This window comes from Peromyscus leucopus, chromosome 8a (assembly GCF_004664715.2).
Source record: "Peromyscus leucopus breed LL Stock chromosome 8a, UCI_PerLeu_2.1, whole genome shotgun sequence".
Taxonomy (NCBI): Eukaryota; Metazoa; Chordata; class Mammalia; order Rodentia; family Cricetidae; genus Peromyscus; species Peromyscus leucopus.
Genome location: NC_051085.1, coordinates 25,357,174 through 25,375,999, shown reverse-complemented (window position 1 = coordinate 25,375,999; position 18,826 = coordinate 25,357,174). Strand labels below are relative to the sequence as shown.

Here is an 18,826-nt window from a genome sequence, read left to right as displayed (position 1 = left end):
TGGAAGCTATGTTGCTTGGTCATTATTAAATGAAGCTGTAGTGCTGTTGGTGACCCTGTGAAGATGACAATGCTCACCCAATTCCTGCATACCCGGAGGATTACATTTAAGGTGTTTGTTTTGACTTTGGCTTTGGTAAATGTATAATGTGCCATGGTTTGCTTTTCTTTGGGATGTTTCTGACAATTCCTGAATATGTGGGTTTATGATTTGTTTGGCTTAGGACAGTCACCAGCAATTATCTCTTAAAGTAAGTTTCTCTTCTTATTCTTTCTCCTTTCATGTACAAGGCCTATTCACTGTAGCCGAGAGTCTCCTATGTTCTTTGTATTTTCTACTTAAAAAAAAAAAAAAGAAAGAAAGAAATCCTTATCCACAATAGTGTCCTGTCTGTAAGATATGCTAGGACAAGTATGGCACAAAGCTTGTAAGAGTAACCAACCAATATCTAATTTGACTTAAGGTCCACTCCAGGTGGAACCCACAACCAACACTGCTTAGGTGCCCAAGAACCTGCAACTAGATAGCTCACAGACCTTGGGTAAAAATAACTGGTCTTAAAAAAAATGTAGTGATAAAATGACTCCTAATGATATTCTGCTCTAGTCGTAGATCAGTGCCTTCCTTGTTCAGCCATCATGAGAGAAGTTTCCTCCTGCCAAAGATGGGGAATCCAGAGTCTCACAGACAGACATTACACAGAGAGTGAGAGACCGTGGAGACTCAGTCCTAAATGGGATGTCTCCATCAAATCCCTCAGAGTTCAGTGAACCCCTCAGAAGAGGAGGCAGAAAGAGTGCAAGAACCAGAGGTAATGGGAGACACCAAGAACACAAGGCCTTCTAAATCAGAGTTCAGTGAACCCCTCAGAAGAGGAGGCAGAAAGAGTGCAAGAACCAGAGGTAATGGGGGACACCGAGAACACAAGGCCTTCTAAATCAGCATGAGCAAAGCCCGTATGCACTCATATAGTCTGAAGCAGCATGCACAGGGCCTGCATGAGTCTGCGCCAGGCCTTCTGAGTATACACTTGGCTTCCAGTTTAGCGTTTTTTTATGGGATTCCAGAGTGTGTAAACTAGTAGGTTTCTAATGCTTGTGCCTTCTCTTGGGCTCGTTCCCTTCTGTTGGTTTATCTTGTCCAACTTTGAGATGATAGTATTTGTTTTATCTTATTATATTTTGTTTTGTTATGTTCTTTAAAAATGAATGAATGAAAACCTAGCCACTAGGTAAAGGCTAACAACTGAACTGCCATTTATACCCGCTGGGAGACGGAAAATCGGTCTTCTCCAATAGAGTGACACTGGGTGTATCAACCACTCCAGGACAGGAGTTGTTGACCAACATATGGACTCCATGTGGGTTTTTTTTGTTTTTGTTTTCCTGTGCTTCTGTTTGTTTACAGTTTGGTGTTTTTGTTGTTATTGTTTGTTTGTTTTGTTTTTTTTCTTTTGGGGGTAGTTTTGTTTGTTTGAGGTGTTTGTTGTATTGGATTTTTGATTGTTTTTGGAGAAAGAACTTAAAGTCAGGTGGTTAGGGGTGGGGAGAGGATTTGGAAGGACTTGGGGGAAGGGAAGAATATGATCAGAATTGTAGCCTGAGTTTTTCTGCCTTGCCCACAGTCAGGACAAATCTTTGTCGCCCGCCAGTCCCACAGCCGCTCAGACCCAACCAAGTAAACACAGAGACTTATATAGCTTACAAACTGTATGGCCATGGCAGGCTTCTTGCTAACTGTGCTTGTAGCTTAAATTAATCCATTTCCATTGCGGCGGCTGCAGCGTCTCTGGTCATGGCGGCGGCTGCTGCCTCTCTGGTCATTGCGGCGGCTGCAGCGTCTCCTTCTGCCTTTCTGTCCTTTTATCTCTCCTCTCTGTTAGTCCCGCCTATCTTTCCTGCCTAGCCACGGCCGATCAGGTTTTATTCATTAACCAATCAGAACAACTTGACACACAGACCATCCCCCAGCACAGCCAAGTGCAGACCATCTCAAACACCTGCACTCAGGCCCATGGTCCTAATCATCCTCTATACGGACCTGCTGGGCAACGCCACAAGGAACCCAAGAAGGGCTCCCACAGGACATACAGAACATCCCACAGCACAGAATATGTTTAAGTTTAAAAAATTGTTTTAAATAATAAAAAATAAAAATAAAGAAAACAAGCCCCCAAAAGAAACAAAACCCCCTCTAGAACATAAATATTGGCCACTCCTCTCCTTCCAGTACACTAATCCTCTTACTATAGATCCCATCTGCTATTAAAACCCAATGCTGATTCTTAATTATTCTATTTTTAACTCTGTTTTTTTATACTCTTTCTGTGGAAATTCTTATCTTCTAGTTTGCAACATGCTCATCAAGGTTACTTTATTACTTTTTATGTTTTATTATTGTTTATTTTGTGTGCCTACATGTGTGTATGTGTGTGTGTGTGTGTGTGTATGTGTGTGTGTGTGTGTGGGGGGGTGTTGTTTGCATGTATGGCTGGGCACCACATGCATGTGTGGCATTCACAGAGGTAAAAAGAGGCTGTGGGATCCCCTTAAACTGGAGTTACCTGTAGTTGTGAACTGCCCTGTGGATGCTGGGGACTGAGCCCAGGTCATGCAGACAAATAGTGCTCTAACCTCTGAGCTAATTCTTCAGTCCCTCTTTTTTATTTTAGTGTATTTTTATTTGTGACAAGGTCTTGCTGAGTTTCTCAGACTGTGATTCCTGGGCTAATGTGATTCTCCTTCTTAGCCTTCAAAGTATCTGAAGCTGTAGGTTGTAGAGATGCCCCCATCATGTCCCACACGATTCAATTCAGCACAAATACATCTAGCAATTGAGTTACCTTGTGAGTTTGTTCCTACGTTCCTCCTGCCAGTTCTCCCCACTTGCACGTACTATTGTTTTATTTTATGGTATCTATGTTATATTTTAAATTATATATTTAATTCCTAGATGCCATTTTAAGGATATGTATGTATGTATGTGTACTTGTACAAGTACTCTGATGGCTTTTTCTCAATGGGACCATTCACTTCTTTGTTTGTGGGACAGCCTTCAGAGTCTACAGCTACCATTGCTGGCATTTATTCCTCCCTTTCTCAGGCCATGTCTACTCTGAGGCATTTTGTGGATGTGTTGTTTGACCCCTTTCTACCTCATACAGTCTCATACTGTTGCATACAGTCAACACTCTGATGCCTTTGAGTAGGCAGAAGTCCCAAATGTGAAAGGAGGGCAGAACAGAATATTTCTGTGAGATGTCCTGATGTTCCATTTGTCCAAAATTCTAGTATTCGGTGTCTCTAGCTGCCAGATGCTGCTAAAACCTCGACACAGTTTCTCTTTCTCTGTCATCAGGCTTTGCTGTGCTTCTAGCCTCTTCATTGGTACCAAATACTAATCTACAAAAGTCTGGAAGGAGAGAAACGTACAACTCGAGTTCTTCTCATGGCATCCCCCTCCCTCCAGGACTCCTATCCTCACTGCTCTGGAAGCCTGTCTGCTCCTTACAATGGCTTTGCAAGAAATACGGGTTTTCCAAAGAATTTGTTAAAAGAGATGATCAGATACCTTCTCAGGGTCTAAAGCAGAAGTGTCCAAATACCTTTATTCTGCACACTGATTGACATGTGCTACTTGGACATCAAGACCATCGATTCTTTACATTGAGTGAATGCTTTATGTTGAGTGAATGCTTTTTGTTAAAATCACATTTTGAGCCGGGTGGCGGTGGTGGCGCATGCCTTTAATCCCAGCACTCGGGAGGCAGAGGCAGGCGGATCTCTGTGAGTTCGAGGCCAGCCTGGTCTACCAAGTGAGTTCCAGGAGAGGCGCAAAGCTACACAAGAGAAACTCTGTCTCGAAAAACCAAAAAACAAAAAAAAAAACAAAAAAAAAAAACAAAAAAAATCACATTTTGATTTATAGAAATATTTCAAAGGTTTGTTGTCAAATTCATTAGTCTTTTCCTGTAAGACTTCAATTAATGCTTGAGAGAAGCTCTTCTAAACTCTCAGTCACACCTTCTATCCCTGACTTTGGTTTCTTTACCTTTAAATTTCAATTTCAAGTTTGTCTTAATTTTCATTCACAGAGTGTTTTGGAATTCTCTTTCTCCCCAATTATTTAACAATCATTTGAAAAATACATCTTTCTTCCTTACTGGCTTAAAATTCTACTTTCTACAGATTGGAAATTGTGACATACAGTCTGTTTGTTTCTGAATGTTCATTAGTCTGAGTGTGATTAAACCTGCCATGTCTGTATTCGTGATTGAACTTCAGGAATTCATTTCACTATCCGTCAGCTCAAGTTGTTTCTCTCCTTTGCCCATTTCATCGTGGCTGGTCACATCAGGACGTCTTTGAGATGATAGAAGCAGTAACAACTTGGGCTAAGGTGGCAGCAGTGGCAATACAGGACAAGGTCAGAGGAGTGGTCTTGAGGACTGTCACCCATAGAGCTCGAGGGACTTCGAGGCTGTCAGAAATGTCTGTTCAAACATGGCTTTAAGTCTTCCAGCGTGGCACTCCTAAAAATGGTGGAATCGTTAACTCTATGATTGAGAATACAGGAAAACCAGATTCTGAGATACAGGGAGGATCTTTGTGGTGAAAAGCAGAAAGGGGGCAGAATGAATACGTATAAACATCTGATGATATAGTGGAGTCTTCCAGCTTTGGCTAGAAGTTAAAGACATCAAGTGAAATCCAGCCCTGATTACATACCAAATAAAATTTACTGTGGCACCAACTCTAATAAATGTATGATTTTTCAAGAGGCAGCCCTTTCCATATTTTAAAGCCATATGAAATATGCCACTAGGCTATAAACAGTGTTTGCAGTCAAGTGAGCGGCCCAGACTTAGGCGAGAAGGGCACAGAAGACAGATTTATCAAGCTTGAGAGATTTAGAGGACAAAATGTTTCAAGTGATTATGTAGAAGTTACTGGCAGAAAACATTTGCAGCAATTGCCATTAACCCTAGTTTTGCACAGAATGAAGGTTGGCAGATTGCTACAAGGGCCAACCATGACTATAAGAAGTAGAAAGAGTTTGGTAGGTGCTATACCATTGTCAGGCACCGAGCCCATAATCCAGTCTGTGAGGAGAGTAAGCAGCTTCAACATATTTCAATTCTACTCACTTCAACCCATCTTCCTTTATTTACCTAAAAACCATAGATACTCTCAACTTCAAATTGCATGTGTAACTTCTAAAATACTTTTTAATTAAGTACAAAGAATAGAATGCATTAAAAAAAAAAAAAAAAAAAAAAAAAAAACAACCCACAGCAAGCTAACTCTGTTGACAGGTAAGCCAGGCCCAAGAATGGGAGCATGGGAGATCTGGCCCCGCCCCTCATCTGGCAGATGGTGTCCTGAGCAGTGGTGGGGGGTAGGTGGTGGGTGAGGGTGGATGGGATGGGGATGCTTCCCCCACCCCTGCCCCTTACCACCAGTAGCAGGTAGGAATGCTGGCCCTGAGTTCATGAGAAGCTGTGAGCTGCTGCAGGGCAGGGAGAAACTTTCTCCCCTGGCCCCTTCCCCCTCGATGCCTTCCCCAGGCAGGAGAAGGGGTCTCTGAGTCATGAGAGTGGAAGAGCTGGTCCTACCCCCTCACTGGCTGGAGCACTCGGGAGAGCAGGCCCTGCACCTCGCCTGGGCAGCACAGTAGAGCTGACCCTGCCCACAGAGGGTGCCAGTGAGGTGAGCTGGCCCTGAGAATATGAGCATGAGAAATCTGGCCCCCACCCCTCAACTGCCAAATGGTGGTGTGGGCAAGGGAGGAGCCCCACCTCACCGCTTGTGGCAGGTGGGAGAGCTGTCCCTGAGGTCATGAGAGTGAGAACAAGAGAGCTGGCCCTGACTGTCACCAGCTACAGCACTCAGCAGAGTGGCCCCTGCATCTGGTCTGGGCAGCACAGTAGAGCTGGCCCTGGTGGTGTAGGCCTGGGTGAGCCGACCCTGAGGGTGTGAAAGCAGGAGAATCAGCCCCACCCCTTGCTGCTTACTGTACAGAGTGAACTAGCTAGATGATACTGGAGAGCTCATCCTGGTGACCGACCCAGCAACCACTCAGACTCAGAACCAGGGCTATGAGTTGGTACGTCCCAACATCGACCCCATCTATGGGGCTGGTCCTGAGGACCCAAAGTTGCAAGATCTCCATGACACGGGGCAACAATTGGATATCCAAGAGGAGTCCCAGGGAGCTCACAGTACCCAGGGTATAGCAGAAACCAGAGGCCTCAAACCAGGCCATTGATTCACTGCGATGAACACTTGTAAGTAAGATGTAGGAACTAAAGGGTACACTGTGCAACTCACAATGTCACACCACAGCGTCCACGATGAGATCTTTCTTTTCCTTTACATTTTGTTTTGTTTTGTCTTGTGTGGGAGGTTGCCAGGGCAGAGGGTGGATGCGAAGGGCCTGGGAAATGAATGGAATCGAGATGCATGATGTAAAATCCACAAAGAATCAATAGAAGTTTAATTAGAGAAAAAAAAAAAGCCACAACAACAAAGCTGCTTTAAACTAGATGTGGTGACACATGCCTGTAATCCCAGCATGGAGTCGAAGAGGATTGGCATGAGTTTGAGTCCATCCAGCCTGGTCTCCAGAGTGAAATCTTGTTTTAAAAAACAAAAATGAAAACAAATAGAAAGATTAATTTTGATGGTTAAACATTAGTTTTCACAAGGTTTCCTTTGGCTTTGGGCATTTTCAACTTTAAATTTTGACCACAAGAGCAGAAATATAGAATTTGGGGCTTGGGCAGTTTATTTATTTAGTTTTTAAATCTACATTTAATCAACACATGAGTTCTTGAAGAGGAAATGTTCGCCTGTAAGTCGAAAGAATTATGCTTCTAATCACTGCTCTTAAATACTGGCCTTCGCAGTGCGGAGGCCAGAAAGTTCCCATTAACTTACCATATTAATTCCGGAGTCACTTTTCATATAACACCCTCTCCCACCTTCCTTTGAGGCTCAGCAAAAATTTTAATGTGGAAAGATAAAAGTGGTTTCTAGCCCTCTTCTGAGCATCAGATTTCTAAAAACAGCTGACACAGGCCTCTTTTGTAATCAAGTTTAATATAAAAGCGCCAAGAGTATGCAAATAAAACACAAGGCTCAACGCTGGATGCAGAGGGGTGATTAATTGATGTAGTGCCATTTTTAAGGTAAGACATTGCTCCTGCCTTCTGGCCACGGGCAGTGGTCACACCACAGGTGACTGACTGTCTCTTCACAGTCTTGCCACGGCTGTGGATGCACAAACACCAGCAACTTGCCAACCTCATGACTTTGGGTAGTGTCGGTTCAAACAAACACACCCCACCCCCACCCCGTTCTACCTCAGAAGGAAATGAAGCCACAAGGAGAAAAAAAAAAGGGCTTCACCCACTCTGCCTCCTGCCTCTTCTCTCTGTCTTCCCCTGCTCTGTTCCTCCCTGCTTGGCTCCAGTGCGACCTCCTCTCTGCCCCAGGTAGAAACTGTGAAGAACGGCCATTGCGGACAAGTACCTCTCCACCTAAGCCTGTTCTACCCCGATTGGGCTCCCCCTTGACGTTCTTTCTGTCTGCCTGAGGGAGGAATTATGAGCAAAGAAGGCAACAGCAGACAAATGACATCCAGAAGCTACAAGCTTTTCTAAAAATCGGATCTATACACCAGCCAAGACAGAACAATGGCTTTATCGCTGGAAGAATTTGTCCACTCCCTGGACCTAAGGACCCTCCCCAGGGTCCTCGAAATCCAGTCAGGCATCTACTTTGAAGGTAAGCATTTTCCTAATTCTTTAACTTGCTAGAAAGTTCTTATAAAGTCCCTTGGGAATTCATGGGAGAGATTTTAAATAAAGCATACTTGAAAGGCTGTGTATATAGCCCAGTGTTGTGGCTATTTGGTTCGAACCTCATCATACCCACAAACACAAATCTGAGTTCTCTAAAGGAAGGGTGAACACACACACACACACACACACACACACACACACACACACACACACACACACAAGGAGCTACTGAATAGTGGAGACCCAGTGGCTGGTGAAGGAGGGAGAAGCTACTAAGGCTGTAAGAGGGATGGCGACGCCGAACTATGTGAATTGTGATCTTTTCATCGATGGGCATTCAACAAGTCAATATAAATGATATGCTACTTCTGCCTAGTCCTTGGAAATCATTGTAACACAGTTAAAAAAAAAAAAAACAACAAGGAAGGGGATAAAATGGTATTAAAAATCAATATAAACTGTGCCTTTTGCCAGATGTTAACAGGCAGTGGTGGCACATAGCTTTAATCCCAGTACGTGGAAGGGAAAGGCTGACAGATCTCTGAGTTCAAGGCCAGCCTGGTCTACAGAATGAGTTTCAGGATGACCAGGGCTACACAGAGAGACCCTGTCTCCACAAATAAACAAACAACAACAACAACAACACAGGGTTTGATTTCATTCACTGTGATAATGAATGTTCTGCACATGATTAGGATAGAATAGACTGAGCTATGATCATGGATTGGTTGGGTGTATCCAAAAAAAATGTTGTCGATACTTGTTTCTAGATTATTTTTCAAAAGCCAAAAAAAAAAAACCCCCAAACCCAAACCAAACAAACAGACAAAAGAAAACAACTGAACTTGCTTTGCTTCACCCAAAATGAGTGTGACTATCAAGGGCACAGTCCTTACAAATAAGTGCTGCCATGTTCTGAACAACTTCTACATTGCCTTGTGTTTATACTCCTCTTTCTGTAGTGAGCCCACTCTAAAATTCTTAAATAGTGGCAAATTTTATTTAAAGATATGGAAATTAGTACCTAGTGACCACAAAATCCCTTTGAAAATCTGTGCTGAAAAGTTAAAGTTCACTGAAAATTATTTAAAACTGGTAGGCTGGTGAATTTTGGTGTAACTTACTTTAATACGTAAAATCCCCAATGTTTTCTAGCATTTTAAAGTTAGTTTGATTACATACAATGTACTGAAAACATTTTCTAGGTAGGTATCTATATCTACTTACAAAAACAGGGGAATTAAAGAAAAACAAGGAATTGGGTCTAGTCAAATGACTAGGAAATTAACGAATGGTTGGCTTTCGAACTCACGGGCTGTCTCCAACTTCCCATAGTTAGACTTTCAATGTTTTGACTTTTCAATGTAGTAGAAATGCACAGTCATTCTGTTTGTGTATGTGTGTGTGTTGTTTTTCATTTTAAGTACAGTAGTCAATAAGTTATATGAGATTTTAAATACTTGGTTTTAAAATGGGTATTTTGTAGTGGGGAGAGGTGGTTCATGTCTTTAATCCCCACACTCAGGAGGCAGAGGCAGGTGGATCTCTGAGTTTGAGGCCATCCTGGTCTGCAGAGAAAGTTCCAGTCCAGGGTTACACAGAGAAATCCTGTCTCAAACAAACAAATAAACAAACAACAACAGCAACAAAAGATTTGATTTTATTCACTGTAACAATGCATGTTCTGCACATGATTAGGACAGAATAGATCATGGCTTGGTTGGGTGTATCCAATATATTGTGTTTTGATGTTTTCAGTTCCCAATGGGAACAAGTGAGGGAGTAATGATTTGGTCTTACCTCCAAAAAAATTAAAAATTAAAAATTAAAAAAGGTTGATATATGCACACCTACATACCTCTACACACCTGAAAAGTTTGTACTAGTCGCCTTCAGATTTTACTTAAGTTTTTGTGAACTGGTTATTTGGGATTAGGCCATCTTTCATCATGCTTACTTCCTATGACACCAGAACTTACATTTCTAAGCCAGCCATCAATTGCTTCTTGTCTCATGGTTTATGCTTTTAGGGCTTTATGGAAGAAGTTTTTTCCTCTACATCTAGGAAGAATTTTTGTAACAGCCTCACAGGTTCAGAATTTATATTTGGTCTTTAGTTTATTTGCGGTATGCTTTGCTATGAGATGTACAGGGACCCAATTTTCCTTTTTTGTACATGTTCAGTCAGATTTTCCCAGTACCATCTTGCTGCTTCCAAATCAGATAATATGCTCACATATGCATCATTTGTCTTGGAAATACCTCTTCTGTTATATTAGTTGATTTTTGTTAACTATTTGTTTCCACTCATATGATTTTTTTTACTAGCTCCTGTGAAATTAGTTAATATATGTTCAGAGTACATCTAACACCCTTGTTTTTCTGACACCCCTGTTTTTATTCCATGCTCCAAAGTTGGCTTAGCTGTTCACAGACTTTTAAAGTACATTTAAAAAACAACAACTGATTCTTTAAGAAATCCAGTGAAGACCTTTATTAGATTGTCTTGATTTTATATATTAACTTGAAAGAGTGGTAGTTCATATTGTTTTATAAAAGGAATTTGTTCCTATCATTGTCTTTGTTCTTTATGACTATGTTATCCCTTAATTAAAGTGAATTTCCACACAATAAGTACATCCATGTAACTGTCACCCAAGAAATAGAGAAACACTAGTATTCTAGAAGACTCATCTTGTATACTTTTCAATTGTTATCTAATCCTTCCCCAAATTAACCAATACTCCACGACTTTTGTCTACTTATAATCTTTATATAAATGGAAAATTATAGTATGTACTCTTTTGGTTGGTGTACATGTATTGTAAAGTTAATCTACTCTATTCTATACAATTTATTTATTTGCAGTGGATCATGGTTTGCTTCTCTCTCTCTCTCTCTCTCTCTCCCCTCCCTCCCTTCCTTTCCTCTCTCTTTTTCTTTCTTTTGTTCTTTCTTTCCTTCTTCCTTCCTTCTTTTCTTGCTCCTTCCTTCCTTCCTTCCTTCCTCCCTCCCTCCCTCCCTCCCTCTCCGTCTCTCTCTCTCTCTCTCTCTCTCTCTCTCTCTCTCTCTCTCTTTCTTTCTTTCTTTCCTTCCTTCCTTATATTGTACTGAGGATGGAAACTAAGGTCTTGAGCATGCTAGGCAAGGGCTCTCCCACTGAGCAATACTCCCAACCCTCTTCTCACTTTCTGTTTTGGTACAAGGTCTCACTAAGTTCCATAGGCTGGCTTTGGACTCACTCTGCAGCCCAGGCATGTCTTCAGTTTGTGCCCCTCCTGCTTCAGCACACTGAAAGCCTGGGCTTACAGGTGCGAGCCATTCCTTCTAGTAGTGTATACATACTATAGTACTGGATGAATACACCAACATTTACTTATTCTACTGCTGATGGGCTTTAGGTTATTTCTACTTTAAAGTCACTGGTAGCATTTTATCATGAAATTCTCCTATTCATCCATGTTCGCAAAGATATTAAAAATAAGTGAAATTTCTATGTTGAATGTGTGTATATTGTGCTGGGTGGGTGGTGAAAGGAAAATGTCCTAAGCAGTTGTTCAGTCTACATTTCCATCACCCGTCTCTGAAAGTTCCTGCTAACACACCTGATGACACTTCCTGTCATTGGTCGTCTTGATTTTCGTCTTTCTGGTAGGAACCTTTCAGGGAGTCCAGGTTGTAGTTCATGTCTGCCTTGTATCTAATGAGATCGAGAATGTTTTTTTTTTTTTTTTTCCTATTCTGTGATGTTTGCATATTCTCTTTAGGACATGGTTCCTAGGTCTGGCTCATTTATATTAGGGTTTATAAATTTTTATTGATGACTTGATAATATATATATATATATATATATATATATATATATATATATATATATGCTAATATGCTTTCTGTTGTGAATATCTTCTCACCTGTGAAACTCAGCATTTCATTTTCTTCCTTCTGAGTGCCTTTTCATGAGGGGAGGTTTTCAATTTTACTCTTAGAGTGCCCAATTTACAATTACATTTCTATTATGTGTTGCTAAGAAAATTTTTATTTTATCATGAATTATGAAAATATTATGTTAGCCTCTTGAAGTTCAATTATTTACTCTTTCCTTTGTATCAGTTCTCTACCTGAAATTGATTGTTTCATATATGGTGTGAAATGAGGGCTAAGATCTAGAGAGCTAATGAGTACAGGGACATTGAAAGACAAAAAAAAAAATGAGACAGCATATTACTATTACGTATCACTATGTATCTGTGGCTGGCCAGGAATTCACTATATGCACCAAGCTGGCATTGAACTCACAGGGATCACCTGCTTCTAGCTCTCAAGTGCTAACATTAGAGGGGTCCCACACCATACCTGGCTGCAAAGCTCTTTTCACTAACCCTGTTTTGTTTCCCTTAGTCATAAACATTGTTTTTCAGACCAAGGTCTCTTCTAGTGGCTTCTCTGCTTCTCTAGTCACAGGACTGGTCATTACACAGTTTATTAGTCTTAATGCATGTGGATCTGCAACATTACTGAACATTCATCTTACATGCTGTATAAGAATATGCTGCAGGGCCGTGGTTCTCAAACTTGATTGCACGTTTGAAACATCTGACATGTTTTTAAGATTATCAGTGTCTGGATGTCTTCTCACGAGTACAGATTTAATTATGTAAGAGGTAAGGTGTCACTGTCCCTAGACATCTCCCTGATGACTAGAAAGTGCAGCCAAACTTGAAACTACTGCCGTGGAATAAGCTTTCCGATGTGTTTTTATTCTTCAAGTTGGGCTCTTTGAATTTCCATATACGTTTTAGAATTCACTTGTCAACCTCTGCAGGCACCCTCTCTGAATTCTGATTAGCAGTATATCATTTAGAGAAAATTAGCATCATTGAAAATTAATGATGTTACGATCTATAAAAATCCTGATCTATGAACTGGATATGCCTCGAAAGTCAAGCCTTTCCTTTTTGGCCGGCAGTGTTTGTAAATTTTTTGTTGGTATCTTCATTGTTTCCACATTTATTCTGAGTATTTTTTTTCCACCCCATTATGTTCATAAACTGTATCTTAAACAACTGCAAAGGCTCATGCCCATAATCCCAGTACTAGAGAGACTGAGGCTAAAGGTTGGAGGCCATTTTGGGAGAAATAGTTTCAGGCCAGCCTAAGATATGGGAATCTAGCTAAAAAACAATAACAACAACAAAAACCAAGCCAACAAACAACAGGAAAAAAGCTAGGAATCCTTCAATATTTTCCCTTTTGTCTGTTGTGTTTGATGAATTTTAGGAAAATACGTCTCTAATAGACACTTTTTAGATTACCTCTTCATTACTTTTAGACATGTCAAATTTTATAAGATCTGATTTCTTCTTCCTCTGACTTTCGTCTTCCCATTGAAACACGGCTCTAGCATAAAATCGAGCAAGGTTAGCAGTGAGCATGAGCGCCCTGGTGGATTTACAGTCATACAAAACATCTGTAACTCGCCATTAAGGTTGTTAATTTCAGGGTGCAGAACTTTGTCTCCTTGTTAGCAATGGCTTTTTAAAATAAAAATCTTGAGTATGTGTTTTATCAAATATTCTTCCTGTAGCTTTTATCATGATTATGTAAGTTTATTTTTCTACACTGATTTTTTTTTTTTTTTTTTTGAATTTCAAGCAAGGCTTGGCATATGCGGCAAAATCAAGTTAATTAGGTATCACTGAATTGGGTTTTTTATATTTAAAACAATTTTGTATCTCTTTTAGAGAACACTATTGACTTAAAATTTTGATTGCTTGTCCATTGCGTCCAGGATTCATATAAAATTGGGTTGGATGTCGAACTGCATTTTTGTGGTTTTGAGACAGGGTCTTACCATGTTGTACAGATGTGATCCTTCTGCCTCGGGCTCCTTAGCAGTGGGGTTATTGGCACACACAGCAGGCAAAACTACCACTTGTCTGCCATTGTTTCTCATGTCATTTTCTTTGTGGTTCTGAGAAGTGAACCCATGGCCTCATCCATGGTAATCAACTGCTCTATCACTAAACTTCTTGGTTGGTTAGAAGTCTTTCCTTGTAAAGATTTGGAGAAAACTTGATGCCATTTCTTATGTAAATATTTAGTAACATTTCCAATACAACCATTTTCTTTAAACTTGCATTGATTCTTTGCAGATTTCTCAGCATGCATCACTATCCTACCCTCTCCCCATCCCCCTGTGTCTGCCCTCTGCCCTTGAAACCTCCCCAAACCAAAGTTTAAAAGAAAAAAAAAGCAAAGCAAAAACAAAAAGACAAAAAACAAAACAAAACCAAAAACCAAAAACAACAAAACAAACTCAGAAGAGTCTCATAGCTGTGGTAGCTGTAGCTGTTGTAGCTGTAGTGATGCTCAGTGGGTCACACAGTTCACCCTTTAGTCCTTTCCTCTTCACTTGCAAGTATTTGTTGCCATAAGTTATTGATCTGGTTCGAGGCCTCTGGCCCCTGCTACACCAGTCATAATGGGCCCTCACTGGGATTCCTCTTGGATATGCTGTTGTTGTCCTGCGTCATAGAGATCCTACAGTTTCGGATCTGTAGTTTCATCCCGTTCACATGCTCCAATAGTTAGGTGGATGTTGGGGTGGACCAACTCATAGCCCTGGTTCTAAGCCTGGATGGTAGCTGGACTGGTCAGCCCATAGCTTTCCTCCATCATCACCATCCAGGTGAGCTCTCCAGACCAACCAAAGCAGACTGCAGTGAGGAGCTGGGCCAGCTCTCTTGCTCTTAGGTCCCCCGGTCCAGCTCACCCACACTCACACCACCAGGGCCAGCTCCATGGTCTTGCCCAGGAAGGTGCAGGACCTTTTCTCTTGATTGCTGTAGGGGGCAAACAGGAGAGGGTGTCTGCTCTCCTGCTCTCCTGTTTTCCTACCCTCCTGCCCTTAGGGCTGGCTCACCTGTGTCTTCCCCAAACAGGGTCAGCTTTAATGTGCTGCCCTGGCAGGATACAGGGCCCACTCTCCTGTGTGCTGCAGCTGGTCAAGAGCCCCCAGGGCCAACTCTTTCACCAGCTGCAAGTAGTAAGCAGGGTGTGTGGGGCGGGATGGCACCTTTCCCTCACTTGAGAGGACCAAGCAGACGCCATGACAGGCTGCTCAGTCTTCTCTCAGAGATCAGGCCTCAATTTCAGTTTCCTGAGACTTGAGCAAGAAGTTTCTGGGAGGGCCGTGAACAAAAGACATAGTCCTTGTAGTCTCTCCCTTTCTCCAGTACTCTGACTGTTTAAGGTTCAACCAGATGTTTACAGTCTGGGAGCCTTCACCAACTTAGAGCTATGTGCATGAGTCAAAGACAGAGCCTGGGCCACCGAGTCAGCCCCCACAGGCAGTACGTGCTAGGCCAGCCAGCCTCTATGGCAGCTCAAGGACAAAGCCTGGGACTTGTTCAGGCCTGCCCAAAAATGGTTAACTGTAACCCCCAACTAACCCTAGCCAATTAAAAGTTACTAACATGATTGCCACTCACATGAACCAATCCTGAGTCTGTTGCTATGTGGTCTGTAGACCCCACGCCCCCTTGCTTTAAATACCCTGCCCCATTGATTCTCGTGGTCTCTCCTGCTCTGCTGCTGTGTCAGACGGACAGAGTCCCGAGTTAACTTGTAGCAATACAGAGACTCTTTGCTTTTGCATCAGATTTGGTCTCTTGGTGGTCATTGGGGGACTCTGGGTACAACATCACCCATGCCCCATATGGCATGCGAGGGTGGAGGCAAGCAGGATCATGTCTCCTGCTCTCATGTCTTCAGGTCCAGCTTACTGGCATCCCCAACAACAGGGTCAGTTCTAGTGTGCTGCCCAGTTGAGGTGCATGCCTGTGGTGAGGAGTGGGGACATCTTTCCTGACTGTAGGGTCCAGCTCTCTTGCTCCAGTCCAGCAAGGGGCAGGACCAGTTATCCCAGAGCCAGTGAGGAGCAGGTCCAGCTCAACACAGCCCTCGGATATCAACATGATTGGTTCCTATGACCCACCCCCCTGTGGTCACACGGGCCATGAACACAACACAGACCCTAGCTGCTTTAAGACCATGGACCCAGACAAGGACCTTGGCAGCAGCCCGGCCATTGTATCATCATGGCCCTGGTGGCAGCACAGGCCCCCCAGATCAGTATGACCCTGGTAGCAGCATGGCCCTCAGACACCAACATGGTCTCAGGTGGTTAACCAGAGCCCAGGCACCTCAGCCCTCAGCGGCAACAGGGGCCACGGACATCGACTCAGACCCTCCTGCTGTGGAGGCATGGACCCAGACATGGTTCTCAACAACAGCCCTGTACCGGATGTCACCATGGCCCCAGGTGACAGCTCAGGCCACTCAGATCAGCATGGCCCCCAGCTGCAGCATGACCCCTGGACACTCACATGATCACAGGTTGCAACCTAGACCCCAGGCATCCATGTGGCCTTTGGCAGCAACATGGGCCACGGACATCAATACAGACCCTGGGTATGAGAGGACCACTCCAATAAAGCCATTTTGAGCAGGGGTTTCTAAAAAAGTAATTATTTTAATTATGTTCTCAGTGCTTTAACAAAGTCCTCTGAGCCAGGAAAATGATCTGTTACTGATAACAATGGCTAAAGTGATGGCTCATGGATGCAGATAACATAGTGCTCTTTAGAGGACCCAAGTGTCCGGAGGCTGCTCATAACCACCGGAAACTCCAACTCCAGGCCTCTGTGGACACCTGAATTTGCATGTAAATATCCTCACATAGTCATATACACATTCATATAGTTAAAAATAATAAAACAAATCTTTTAAAAGGATCAAAATATAAAACAATTTCTAGACCTTTTATTAGCATTTAGAAAATGTCAGCAGAGTGGTCATCTATCCTAGGCCATTTTCTAGAACACACTCACAAGCACACGTGTTCTCCTGTTGCTATAGTAACCCGATAACACTTTGATTTGCTTTCTTTACTCACTCCCACTAAAACAGAAGATGCAATGGAAGACTGTCAGCGTATTGAAGAATTCTCATGAATTCTAGTAGTGTGTCTTTTTTATTTCATTGGCTCACCTAAGTAGAGTCTTATATCCTTAGAAGTCATCAAGAGTTATTCTTGATCATAGCTATTTTTGTGTTTCTTCTTCCCTTTGTAGTATAGGGCAGGGCTACACTGAGATTGGGAATCCTTGTCTTACTCTAGCCATAAAGAAAACCATCTAAAATTCCTTTATTAAGTTCTATGTGTTAGCATTCAATTTTTACTTAAAGAAATTCCTCTTTTCCTTGCTTTATAGGTATTTACATTCTAAGTTGGTCTTTTAAATTAATGCTATTTATCATTGAGCTAATAGTATGGTTTTATCTCTTTAGTCTGTTTATTTGAGTTACATTTAACTACAACACACATACACAGACACACACACACACACATTTTATTATTTGTCTTTAAATACTCATCAGGGAGGCACTTGAAAAGCTTGGGGTGAGAGCTTGTTATATATGTGTGAGGCCATGTGTCAGGACAGTTGGAGTGTCCCATTCCTTCCATGTGACAAGGCATTAGAGTAAAGAACCTTTCCAGAAGGTCTCAGCGCTGCATAGGACCCAGTTGTTCACTGAGCACACTACAGATGGAATTGAGAAACAGCTCCCATTTGGGGCTGATGTCAGTCAATAGCTTCATCACGGGTATTGCTAACAGCTTTGGTAACCTGGGTCTGGGGCACCCTGCTTAGTGGCTAGGGTTCTCTAGGAACAGAAACTGCTAATTAGTGTTACAGAATCCTGGATGAGGGCCAACAAGGTATCCTCCATCGTCTCAGTTGATCATGGCTGGCCTCAGCACCACAGCCACAGTCAGAATGTCCACTTTGTCCACTGTGGCATCAAGGCTTGCTCTACACTCTTTGTATTCAAGATTTTCACATTTAATCAGAATTAAATTAGCCAGTAGACTTATCTACTTTAGATCTAAGATAGCTTTGGCTTTCTGAAATGAGCTCTGTAGATTTTACTGTCTTCTATTTTCTAAGGTAATGTTCTAAAATTAGTTTTAACTCCTTACAAATTTGGTAGAACTCATCTGTAAGAACTCCCCAAAATGGAACCATTTGGAGAGAAAAGAGTTTGGTTTTATTAATATTCTCTGTCATTTTGTGTCTTTCATTGATTTCTGACCTAATTTTCTTCTTATTTTTTCTTTTTTCCTTTTTTTTTTTTTTTTTTTTTTGGTTTGTCAAGACAGGGTTTCTTTGTGTAGTCCTGGCACTCTATTTGTAGACTAGACTGGGCTCAGACTCAGAGATCTGCCTCCTGAGTGCTGGGATCAAAGGCTTGTGCCATGGTTTCTGTTATTGAATCTCCATTTGCTTTTCTTGGACTCTCTGTAGCTCTCAGTGATGAACTGTAGTCATTTAAAACCATTACTTCCTTCTTGATAAATGTATTTAGTATTAAAATGTGTATCTAGGTGCTCTTGTCATGTGACAATTTCAGACAGGACCTTGTCCTGTAGCCTAGCCTGGGACCAAACTCATCATCCTTCTGACTCAGTTTCCCTACTCAATTCTTTTTTTGTTGTTTGAGAATAAGCCAGGTTGGCCTCAGCCTGGACCCTCTTGTGTTGGCTTCTGGGCTACCTTTTGGGGTACAAATTACCACTTTAGCTCTTGTTATCTCATTTCTAATTCCTATTTATTTTCTTTTAAATTCAGTGCCTGTTTGTTGATTATTCACATAGGACTTAATTTAACTATTCTTTTGCTTTTAATTAACTTTATTCCATTTCATTGGAGAACAAGGTATTATCATGGCCTTTTCTTTTAACAGTCTGAGGTTTCCTTTACCTTATGGTATGAAGCATGCCCTACTTTAAGACAGAGAAGTTGAAATTGAAAACAGCTGACAGGTGATGTGAGGTTCTCTGGTACTAGATTAAATTCTTTTAACTGAAAGCCACAGTAACAGGAACCATGCTAGAACATTCTAACATACTACTTGTTACTCATTTCTGGAAAGTACTCATGTCCTACTGACGTGAAG

The 18,826-nt window shown here is 41.9% G+C and overlaps 1 protein-coding gene across 1 annotated transcript in view; it reads left to right on the top strand.

Annotated features, from left to right (window-relative positions):
- Positions 1–7,430: 7,430 nt before the first annotated feature.
- Positions 7,431–18,826, top strand: part of Themis (thymocyte selection associated) — a 188,492-nt gene continuing 177,096 nt past the window's right edge. Inside the window, exon 1 of the mRNA XM_028877336.2 lies at positions 7,431–7,787. Within this exon, the coding sequence (XP_028733169.1) occupies positions 7,697–7,787 (91 nt within the window). The 5' untranslated portion in view covers positions 7,431–7,696. The remainder of the gene's footprint in view (positions 7,788–18,826) is intronic.